The sequence below is a fragment of the Ctenopharyngodon idella genome, chromosome 10 (genome assembly GCF_019924925.1).
Source record: "Ctenopharyngodon idella isolate HZGC_01 chromosome 10, HZGC01, whole genome shotgun sequence".
Lineage (NCBI taxonomy): Eukaryota > Metazoa > Chordata > Actinopteri > Cypriniformes > Xenocyprididae > Ctenopharyngodon > Ctenopharyngodon idella.
In genome coordinates, this window is record NC_067229.1 from 45,961,296 (window position 1) to 45,973,534 (window position 12,239).

Below are 12,239 nucleotides of genomic sequence, written 5' to 3' on the forward strand. Positions count from 1 at the left end.
AAGAAATTTATTCTAATTTTTTTTTTGTTTTTATTCATTTAAAATATAATGATAAACACATAATTAATAATTTTAAAAAATGTATTTTACATTTTATTTGTTTTTGTTTTTATTTATTTAAAATATAATGAAAAATAAAATAAATAATAAGAATAAAAATAAGTTAAATAACAATAAAATATATTTATTTACGATTGACAGACAGACTGATTGATCAATTGGTTTTTCTTTTGATTTGGGGGTGAAATGTGACCTGGACATGTTGTAGGGAGATTCCTCCAGTAGATAAAAGTCTTTGCCACACTTTACAAGATTTACAAGACAGTTTTTTGGAAGAGGGAGTCACTTAAAGTATTTTATTATGTTTGGCGAAGATGTATTGTTATATTATTAGTAGCTCCTTGTAATCGCCCTGCATTTCCTGCCTGTGCCTGTGCACGAGAGAATGGCATTGCTCAAACTAACATGCGCCCCCTGGTGTTTGCATGCAGTCACTGCATCCAGCAGATCCTGGAGGCGGTGCTTCATTGCCATCAAATGGGCGTGGTGCACCGAGATCTCAAGGTGAGTGACAGGTGATGTGTTTGTCTGTGCGTGTGTTGTGCATGCTTTGATGTCCAAATGTGCCGTGTATGCTGTATGATTATGATGAGATTCGGATGGTGAGATGATTAATAATCAGTAGGAGGTGTGGCTTAATATGGCATGGGTGACTGTGCTGTCGTGTGCATGGATGTCTATGTCTGGCTTAAAATTTAAGATTGTGCTAGTATGCCAGATTAAATCTTTTGCTGTTGTCTTTGACAATTTAAATGCAATTCATTTGAAGTCTTCACAAACAAGTTGACTCTAAACTAGAATGGGATATTGTTCACCAGTAAATCAATTACAGTGTGATCAAGAATGTCTATTAATAAAGTAAATAGGGTCAATTTTGATTTCATGTTGCTTCTCTTCCTAATCCTGCTTTAGTTTAGAAGTTGCTTTTTTATATTTTGAAGAATCAGGTTAACAAATCTCAGTCTGGATGCATTTCCAGTGTCGTTTCCCCGGATGCGGCTCAAGGTCATTGAGCATTTCACACCATCCTACAGATTCTCAACCAGAACGCATTTTAAATCATGAGCCCGAAACGTCGAGATGCCATCTGAGCTCCACGAATAGCTCCAGCAGATGGCAACGGCGGTTGAGCGTCAGAACACAGAGACCGTCCGTCTCTTTTTCAGTATGGCATCTGTAGCTGGAGAAAGAAAGAGATCAGAGATTGAGACTGAATAAGTTTCCCATGATGCTTTGCTCCTCTGGACCCAATTTCCCACCTGGCTCAACTTCCACCAGAGCAGAGTGAACGTAACCTACTTAATAATAGCACACACTCACACTCTCATGCTGAACATTGTGTGAATGTGTGTGATAAGTGGGATGATGTATTATTAACTAATACGTCTAAATGAGTGACAGTTGGTCATGTGACAACTTGTATGTGCGTTTTAAGTTCGACATGAAATTAAAATGGACCCTATTGGATTTCTTGATACCGTTTGTTAAGTGTTCTGTGTAAATATTTATGGAGGTACACTGCCGTTCAAAAGTTTGGGGTCAGTAAGATGTTTTGAAAGAATTCTTTTGCTCACCCAGGCTGCATTTATTTGATCAAAAATACAATAAAAACAGTAATATTGTGAAATATTTTTTAAAATCTATAACAACTGTTTTCTATTTGAATATATTTTAAAATGTAATTTATTCCTGTGATCAAAGCTGAATTTTCAGCATCATTGCTCCAGTCTTCAGTGTCACATGATCCTTCAGAAATTATTCTGATATTTTTTATTAATAAAAAGTTTAAAAAAACAGCATTTATTTGAAATAAAAATCTTTTGTAACTTTATAAAGATCTTTACTTTTGATCAATTAATGCATCCTTTTAAAATTTCCTTTTAAAAAAATCTTACTGACTCCAAACTTTTGAATGGTAGTATGTGCATATTTATATTACACACCAAAAACCCCAGTGTTAAATTAACTCTCATCAGAGTTTGAGTGTATTCAAGAGTGTTAAAAAAAGTTAAATTAACACTGAAGCAGTGTTGAAGTTAATGAGATAATTAAGTGATTAATTGAGTGATGATTGACCATTATTGAAGACACCTGATGTTAACAAGCAGAATCACTGAAGGAGAAAATCGCAAATTTAAGTCACCATTATGGTGGTCAGTGTTTGCTTTAGTTGGACTCGTACATATTTAACATTAGATTTTGTTTGGCTGCTGTAACTGAGTAACAGCCAGACAAGCAAAGGGAAAAGATGATGAGATGGTGTTGGTTATGTTTTAACATAATCATCATTTGACCTGCATAACTGACTAAGCAACACTGATCGCCATAATGGTGACTTAATTTGTGATTTTCTCCTTCAGTGATTCTGCTGCTTAACATCAGGTGTCTCCAATAATGGCCAGTCATCACTCAATTAATCACTTAATTATCTCATTAACTTTAACACTGCTTCAGTGTTAATTTAACACTCTTGAGTGTGGAGTCAAATAAACACCCAGGAGAGTTAATTCAACACTGGAGTTTTTGCTGTGTATGTACAATTTTTAAGATCAACATGAAATCAAATCAACCCTGGTCGTTCTCAGTGTTCTGTGTAAATGTATGGTGGTAAATTATGTTGTGTGAAACGAAGCTAATTTTCCTGAAATCTTTATCTGACACCAGTGGGATCACTGAGAGCCCGTCCTGTCAATCAAATCGACTGTGTTAAGCTAAAGATAATCCAGTCAGGTCTCAAGAGGAAGGTGCTGTGAGGAACATTGGGGTAGAATGACAGTAAAGAGCAGCATTAAAGATTCCTTTCAGGAAGAACAAAAACTCAGATGCAGTTTTCTCATCTTTCCATTTGAAAGAGCAATTTATACAATTCAAGTTAAGTACAGTCAGTACAGTCAAGATATAGTCATAGTTCATAGCCATCTTTCAAAAGTTTAGAAAATAAAATAAATGTGTAAATGTTACTAAATCATCAGGGAGTCAAAGTTTCTACGTTACTACTGATAAAGTAACAAATGTTTGCACACACAGGTGTGTAAAATCACCTGCAGAACAAATGCTAACATTGCTAAGCCCAGTGGTTCTCAACAGTTTTGACTCAAAGGCCCCTCATACTTCAAGACAATGTTCAAAGGCCCTGCATATAGGTGAAGATATTCCTGGTACCTCTGCTGGAATGACAAAGCTGCTTATTTCCAAACTTTTTACTTTTTTTATTTACACAAATTAGGAGTGTAAATGTATTAAAATAGTGAAATAAAATGTTTTATATACACACAACAGCCACTTTATTACACCTTGCTAGTACCAGGTTGGACCATAGGGGAATGAATTTGAGGCGAATGAAGTCTGGTTTCACACACAGTCTGCTCTGGTCCAGAGGCAGGAGAGCACAGAGTGGATCATATCCAGCAGTCGGTGCAGACCACAAAATGTATCGGACCCATTTGAATTCTGCACAGAATTATATATTTTTAAAATAATATGTTGTAGATTAGGAGGAGAAACAGTTAAAGATTAGAAGGAAACTGAGGCTTTACCAAGCTCAACGGCTTTGGCCGAGCTGATATAAACAAAAAGCTATTGGCTATTTTAAAAAAGGGGAGGAGCTGTTCGATATGTCCCGCCCTGTCTTCCTGTTTCAGTTGAAATTACGTCAACACATTGAATAATGCTGCGCATTTCAAGGCACTTCAGTGGGACTTTAAGGAGCTGTTGAACAGGTGTACCTTATAAAGTGGCCTGGTGAGTGTGTATATATACAAGTAATTAACATTTAATAAAATACATTTCATAATTCTAGAATTTTCAAGAGCTGAATGTTTTAATACTCTTTATGGGCAATAAATTTACATGACTTTTCCAGTCATTCGTGATCAAGAAATAAGGCTTTTTCTTAAAAAAAAAAAAAAAAAAAAAAAAGTCAAAAATAGCAGCTTCTGTGTGCTTAAATATTTTAGAGCTTGACATAACTAGAAATATTTATATTTACTATAGAAATTTCCATGGTTTATTAAGATTTTATACATTTTCATGACTTTTCCTAGTCTAGAAATCACACTTTTTTAAGTTCCCTCATATATCATTATCATATGTCATATCTTTCAAGACCATGGGAGCCCTGGTTATTAATTAAATAAAAATGGTAGTTGTTGAGGGAACAAATTCAAATAAGAAATGATGTAAATTTACATCTTGGTTTTTAGCTGTTTGAGCTTATTTGAGCTGAAGTATGCTGAGGCCCCCTAGTGGGTCCCTGCTCCCTGGTTGAGAACCAATGGCTCAGGATCATTTATATGCATTTTGTTTTTGTTAGGAGGCGTCTTTGTTGACAGTTAAACACCTGCAATGCTAACGTCGTCATTTTGTTTCTTTTTATATTCTGAGTGTCTACCATTGGAACTTTTGTAAATCTTTTTGGAATCTTAAGGTCAAAAGTCAAAGATCTCAAGTAGGAAGAGCTCAGCAGTACATCACTGGGAATTTGCTAATTAAACATGATTTTAAAAAAAAAGTTGCGAAGCGGTCTCTACAGGTGACGCTGAACTTGGCGCTGCCCAGCACAGCTTATATTTTGGGAGGTGATTCTGTTTGTATGCTGTATCTCACGCACAGCTGTGGTTGTACGTTAAGTGTTAAGTGTTAAAAGGTGACGTGTATCAGATTTTGGTTCAGCAGTAATATGAGTGCGCCCCTGATCTCCCCCCCAGCCGGAGAACCTGCTTTTGGCCAGTAAATGCAAGAACGCTGCTGTCAAGTTGGCCGACTTTGGCCTGGCCATTGAAGTACAAGGAGACCAGCAGGCCTGGTTTGGTATGTGGTCACTTTAAACTCTCCCAAGCAAAAATCCTCAACTGTTGTGCATTATTTGTTTAATAATTTTTACTTTCGCATGCAGGGTTTGCTGGAACGCCAGGTTACCTTTCTCCAGAAGTGCTAAGAAAGGAGGCTTATGGGAAACCTGTGGACATTTGGGCATGTGGTGAGTCACACGCTCCCTCCCGATAGAGTTCTTTGCATCTATTTCTATCTTCTTTCTCTCTCGCTGGCTCTCTCGACACCCCGCACATATTCAGACACATCAGCTCTCAGATGTGGAGAGCTCTTTCCGGCAGGTGTTGTCAAGAGGCTGTTGCCAAGCGCCGCTTTCACCATCGTCGTGTTTCACGTCCACTTTCTCTAGAGTATCTCTAGTTGAGCGGTTTAATTACTTTGCAGATCAGTAGGTGGGATGGTGTTTTTTTATTTTTTTTTATTATTATTTGTCTGTGGTTGGCAATTCTGATTCATTTCAACAAAGTGGTTCATTAGGACAATTTGTATATCAATGAAGCAATTCACAGATTATGTAGCATTTTGTTTGTTTGTTGTCACAAAATAAGTGTTTGGTTAAATAAAACTCTTTCAGTCTTGAACTCAATATTAGTTTACATTTATATATTGTCTCTATACAAGTAAAAAATGTAATTTATTATATATTTTATTATATTTTTTGTAAATAAATGAATGTTTTGGCTTTTATTTAATGTAATATATTTGTATTTGATTTTTTTGATTTTTAAATTATGTATTAAATTATATTCTAAAATAAAATAAAATTGTTAAATAAATGTTAAATAAAAATGTTTTTTATATATATATATTTGCCATTTAGTTTAAACATTTGCCATTTCAGTTTATATTATATTTTTTATATAAGTTATATAAGACTATTTACATTTGTTAAAATATTTTTGAAAAAATTATATACATATGTGCATGTATGTGTTTTTATTTTTTGTAATTATTTTTTAAACAATATATCACTAATTATATCTAATTTTAAATAAAATTTAATTTAAATTATATTATAAAATTAAATTATGTTATTAAATAAAAAAAAGACCATGAAAAGCGCAAAACATAGTTTTTATATTGTATTTTCTGTATAATTTATATTAAATGTTTGTTAAAATATATTTGAAAAAAAATACGCCATTTAGATTAAACATTTGCCATTGTTTATATTTATTATATTTTTATGTAATTTATATAATATTATTTACATTTATGCATATATTTACACATATATTTATTTATTTATATAATTTTATTTATTTAATATTATAATATAATTTTATTTAATTTTATAATATAATTTAAAGAATTTCATAGAATCTGGTAGAAGTGAAATATCAATAATGTCGTTGCAGGAGTCATCCTGTATATTCTGCTGGTGGGGTATCCTCCATTTTGGGATGAAGACCAGCACAAGCTCTACCAGCAGATCAAAGCCGGGGCTTATGACGTGAGTCCCCTTTAGGTTTCTATCATTACTGTACAACTTGTGGAGTCAAAATATAACCGTGTTTCTATGTTTCCTATAGTTTCCCTCCCCAGAATGGGACACGGTTACCCCTGAAGCCAAAAACCTCATCAATCAGATGTTGACCATCAATCCAGCCAAGAGAATCACGGCGCAAGAGGCTCTTAAACACCCATGGGTCTGCGTGAGTATCGCCGGCCACCATCCAGCACAAAATGCCAACACACACCAGAATACATATGCTCAAAGTCAACAGGATTTAATTATTTTCCTGATTTAACCATTCACAGTAAGACCAGGAATGTGTACTATTTAAATAGGATCAATTTTAGATTCATATTAACTTTAAGACACAAAAGTATATGCAAAACAATTATAATTTGATTCAATATAATGATTCCTTTGTTTCTCACAGCAACGCTCCACTGTGGCGTCCATGATGCACAGACAGGAAACAGTCGAGTGCCTGAAGAAGTTCAACGCAAGAAGGAAACTCAAGGTCTGCTGATGTCTCTTTTTCAAAGTCGTCATACCTGCAACTGGATGCATTTCATCTGTATATGTCTGAAAACCACCGCTTGATTCCTCTGTTTACCTTACGATCTCTTTCTCGCATCTAGGGTGCGATATTGACCACCATGCTGGTGTCGCGCAATTTCTCTGGTAAGTTCACATCAATCATGTTACATAGAAGTTGTGCTCAGAAAGACAAAACCCAAAGGCCTGAACAATCACTCGACCAACCCGGACTGTGTTAGCTGAACTATTTGACTTATTGATTAGAGGAATAAAAAAATACAAATCATTAAATGAATCAGACTTCTATTTTAAAAGTCTCAAGACAAACTCTTATTAACAGTGTTATTTTAAAATTATTTATATACTATTATAGTATAAATTATTAATATTTTTAATTAGCATTTCCTTTTATAGTTTCACTTTTAAGTATATGTGCTTTTGTTATTTTTATAGTTTTTTTTATTTTGCTTTAATTTCTTTTTATTTCAATTTTAGTGCTTAATTAGTGCAGCATTTCTATTTTTTGTGTAAGCATTTTAAGTTTACATTTTTCATCTAATATTTATATTTTATTTTATTTCAGCTTTACTCCAAAAACATTTTCAATAGTTTTAGTTTTAGTCAACAATAACAACTGACTCTTAAAGGAATAGTTCTCCCCAAAATGAAAATTGTGATCATACCAAACTCGTATGACTCTTTTTCATCCGTATGATTATGCAATTTCCATACAATGCAAGTGAATAGTGACTAGCGGCTCTAATGATTACAAAACATAAAATTAATCCATGACATTTGTGTGCTATATTCCAAATCTTATGAAGCCAAGTGATATATTTGTGTAAGACTAAAAGCTTTTTTTCCATATGGCTTCAGATGTAATTTAGTACATGTGTATATAGAATATAGCGGACAAGTAAAATGTGCTTTTATTGTGCTTTTTGGATGGTGAAATGGAGGAATGGAAATCAATCGGTTTGGAATGACATGAGGGTCAGCAAATGATGACAGATTGCCATTTTTGGGTGTACTATCCCTTTAAGTGATCTATTTGAGTATTTATGCTATTAATAAATCCTGCCTTGAGCTTTAATGCATCAGACAGTTCAGTACAAAAGGAAACTCGCAGCTAAGGGAACGATACGCAGTGTCTTATCCGACTGTTCGATTTGGAGAGCAGCTGGACATTCAGAGTCGGGCCGTGTCCTGACAGATTGATTCAGAGACGTGTGTTTCTGTAGGAAGTGCGTGGCATTTGTGAGCAGCGGGCCGCGTATTTTGGATGTTTGTGGCTGTGCCAAATGCTGCTTGTAATAACTGGCGTTTATAATAACATGTGATTTATATCTGCTGTAATGAAGCATCTGCTCTCTCACATCCCGACACACACACACACACTCTCTCTCACTCGCTCGCACTTCAACAGCAGGCTGGTGGGCGGAAGCAACAGTGTTCCTGTTTGAGGAGCGTTTTAGATGGCCTCTCTCTCTCTTTCTTGCTCTCTCCGTCGGTGGCTCGTCACCCGTCCTCTCTCTGCTCTCATTACTGTAATTACCTCATCCCGCGTGGTGACTCAGTGGTAGAGGAGGCGTGGGAGTGTCCGAGCGTCACTCCACACACTTGCCCTCATATGTCATTCCCTTATTCTTTATTCGGCCTCTGTTCACTCTCTTTTTTTAAAAAGTGACATTTTATTTTTTCCTTTTGAAGTTCAGTTATAATTTAGTCAAGGTTTCTTGCACCTTAAATTGTAAAGTAACTTAGTTTTTCATGACTATTTTCCACAATTTATTTTTTAGTGCTATCAAATGATTATTTCCATGCAAAATAAAAGTTTGTGTTTACATAATGTATGTGTGTACTGTGTATATAATGTATATATAAATACACACTCATGCATGTATGTATTTAACAAAAATATATCATATTTATATATAAAATATTTATATTTATGTAATATAAATTATATATATATGTGTTTGTGTGTATGTAAATGTTTCTTAAATATATACATGCATGTATGTGTATTTATATATACTTAATAAATATACACAGTATCGCGATTAATTGTTTGACAGCACTAACACACACACACACAATATATATATATATATATATATATATATATATATATTTATTAGAAAAAAATTGAGAAATTGGCCATGATTAAAGAAAATTTTAGTAAGCAGGTCGGGTGTTCATTCAGTAATTGCTCTGATGCATACAACTCATTAGATTTGATTCAAACCAATAATGAGTCTTAATAATAACTAGCTCATAAAAAGTCCTTTGTAGGGTTGGCAAAAGTACCGACTTCGGTACCAAGTCAGTGCTGAAATTTTAAAATGTGATGATACCAGCATTTCCCCATGGAATGATCAGTGATCAACACTTCAAAAATATGTTCATCGAGTGCTTACACAGATACACAGGGGATCCACTGATAGACGCCTGCTTTCAAATGCTCCCGTGTGTATCTGTGTAAACACTCGGTGAAGAGCGTCAAATATGTCTATTTACAACATGTTTTTGAAGTGTTGATCATTGTAGCCAATCACAGACATATCTGTTGAGTGTGTGAACACAATGGCCAATCAGAGGTGTTTAAGAATCAGCGCTCAAAATGCTAGAGGGAAATGCAGGTATCATCACATTTTTAAGATTTCACTACAACCCTAGTCCTTTGTTCATGAATCGGACTGTTTGTACTGTACGCTTGTTTGAACAGAGTAAATGTGGGTGAACATTAGATTGCAGCTAGACCTTTTATTAAGTAAAATCATGTTTTTCATGATATAGGCTTTTTTTCTGTTTACCTCCTCTCTGTCACTTATTTCCCTATGTATTTCTAGTCCCTTCTCACAACACCGAAACTCCAACCCCCAAATAAATACTTTGTCGTGGCGTTAGATTGGCGCTGGCGTAAGTGGCAGTCCCCGCTGATAGGAGAGCGTGGCTCCCCGAGGAGAGCTTGACAAGAAAATGAGCCTTTTCTTTATTCCAGAATGACAGGGGAAACCTTATTATATGATTACTACTGTAATGGACTCTCAAAATCCCTCTCTGGTTGCAGACAGCAGCTCGTGTTTCCAGCTAACTCTCTCCATGCTAACAGACTGCTCTATCCTTTAGTTTCTCTCTCAATGTCTACAGCAGTGGTTCTCAACTGGTGGGCCATGACCTAAAAATGTATCTAGCTACTAACGTCAAAGGCCGTACAGTATGTCTGCGGTATTTTGGTGTAAATTTGTCTGTCGCTTTGCAGAAGATCAGGTTCAGCGCGTTTGCTATAAACATTTTCCGTCAGCTCAGGGTTTGATCTTATTGATAACTCTGCAGTGCGTGTGCCTGAAAGTGTGACATCTGCAATCACACGAAACATGAAGAGCATCAGTTTGATTGTGTTCTCGCTTCACTTCTCTGCTGAAGATTCATGAAATATCATGACATTAAATGCATTTAAAAGGCAGGAAAAAACACTGCAGCTGACATGAAAGCTTGAGAAGGTGTATTAATGCAAGTGAATCTAATGAAGCTAATACTAGCCTAATATAAGTAAAAAGCTCTCAATAAAAGCAATTATTGAAGAAAACCAGTAATCAGTCAGTAAAAATAAAAGAAAGAAATGACAAGAAATATGACAAAAACAATGTTGGGGGTAACGCATTACAAGTAGAGTTACGTGATCAGATTACTTTTTTCAAGTAACTAGTAAAGTAATGCATCACTTTTAAATTTACAACAAAATATCTGAGTTACTTTTTCAAATAAGTTATGCAAGTTATTTTGTTTTCCCATTTATTGACTGAGGCGTGAATTTGCGTTACCTTCAGCCTGAGGCTTATTTGTTTCACTTTTGGTGTGAAAGGGCCTTTACTTTTGCCAAAAATAGAACTTTTTTGTTGTCAATATTGCAATGCATTACTTTTAATAGTAACTTTCCCCAGCTCTGCAAATAAATAGCAGAAGAATGGAATAAACAGTTCTTTAAGTTTTTTAGGTAGATCTTACAGTAATATTAAAGTAAGAAATGCTACAGATAAAGTAATAAATGTAAAATAAAACTGCATAGTCTTCACTGTGTTAATTAAACTTACATTGATTCTTATTAAAGCTAAAAAAGTTATTTAAAAATGTTGAATAATACTTTACAGAATCGTAAAACATTAGATTTTTAGCATTTTAAATCAACTATTGCCTGAAACAAGCAATTCACAATTTAAAAATCAATGTTTCATGCAAGATCAATGCATATGCATCAGCAGGAAGTGAATCATTTTACTTTCCCAGAATAAAATCTGCTCCAGAATGTTATCTGTGTAGCCTAAGGCCACATCCACACAAAGCCAGAGTTTTCCCTATCCAATCTTTTTTTTTCCCCTTGTTCTAAAAAAAATTCCGTAAACTCTGCGTCGTCTCAAGAAATATCTGCATACGCACTAAACCACTGAAACTGACTCAAAACGATGTAGTATACATGCCAGACCAGTATGTGGCGCTGTAATTCTGCCACAGAGATTCACTAAAAACAGAGACTTGGACTTGGAGCATGCGCATAAATCTTGCGCTCTGTAAACAAACTTTAGTAAAGCTTAGAAATAAAGCTTTATTTTAGTAAAGCTAATAGGCTCGGTAGCTTCTGCAGCACGAACACAAGCGTGTAGTCCGCTATTGTTGTTGTTGTCACTGTTACGTGACGTAGCGGCGTCTGACTAGGGTTGTGACGTGGGGGGTTGACATCATCGTTTCACAAAATATACGGATTGGCTGTACACACGAAAACGCAAGGGTGTCGTTTTCTGATTTATCCACTCTGGGAGCCGGTTCCAAAAAAATAGCGGTTTCAGGCTCCCAAAACGCCGGCTCCATCTGGACGAAATGCTGATACGCTACAAAATTTTTACTAAGCGCGTCTCTGTGTGGACAGGCTCTAAGTTACTGTGGTTATAAACAATGCAAAAAAAAAAAAAAAACAATTCAGCTTTTCGAACACGAAAAAACTAATAGAAATCTTACCTGGGTAGCCACTAAATCTGGCCTTCTGAAATGGGCTTTTTTTGGTTACTTTTGAGCATTACACAATTTTGATACTGTGTTGGCAAAACCAGTTGAGAAGCAGTGGTCTTTGGCACGATGGGCATATATGTGTGTGTCTGTGTGTGTCTGGCAGTGGGCAGGCAGACCACGGCACCCTCCACTGTCTCTGCGGCCGCCGCTGCAGCCGCCGCTGCGGCAGGTACCACCGCCGGTCTGGTGGAACAAGGTAGCCCTCTTCCCCCATTTCACATGGAGTTCACCATCCATCCTTCCATCCTTCCATCCATTCTTCCATCCATCCATCATGTTCTCCTTTTCATGA

General features: G+C 35.5%; 1 protein-coding gene across 45 annotated transcripts in view; it reads left to right on the forward strand.

Annotated features, from left to right (window-relative positions):
- The window catches only part of LOC127521735 (calcium/calmodulin-dependent protein kinase type II subunit beta), a 79,802-nt gene that overhangs the window by 33,833 nt on the left and 33,730 nt on the right, over nt 1–12,239 (forward strand). For 19 of the 45 annotated variants that reach the window (XM_051911113.1, XM_051911118.1, XM_051911116.1 and 16 more), the window contains exons 6-13: nt 492–564; nt 4,767–4,869; nt 4,955–5,038; nt 6,249–6,343; nt 6,423–6,545; nt 6,777–6,860; nt 6,982–7,024; nt 12,051–12,143. In XM_051911113.1, the coding sequence (XP_051767073.1) occupies nt 492–564; nt 4,767–4,869; nt 4,955–5,038; nt 6,249–6,343; nt 6,423–6,545; nt 6,777–6,860; nt 6,982–7,024; nt 12,051–12,143 (698 nt within the window). The remainder of the gene's footprint in view (nt 1–491; nt 565–4,766; nt 4,870–4,954; nt 5,039–6,248; nt 6,344–6,422; nt 6,546–6,776; nt 6,861–6,981; nt 7,025–12,050; nt 12,144–12,239) is intronic. The other 26 variants (XM_051911121.1, XM_051911123.1, XM_051911127.1 and 23 more) reach the window with 3 other exon arrangements.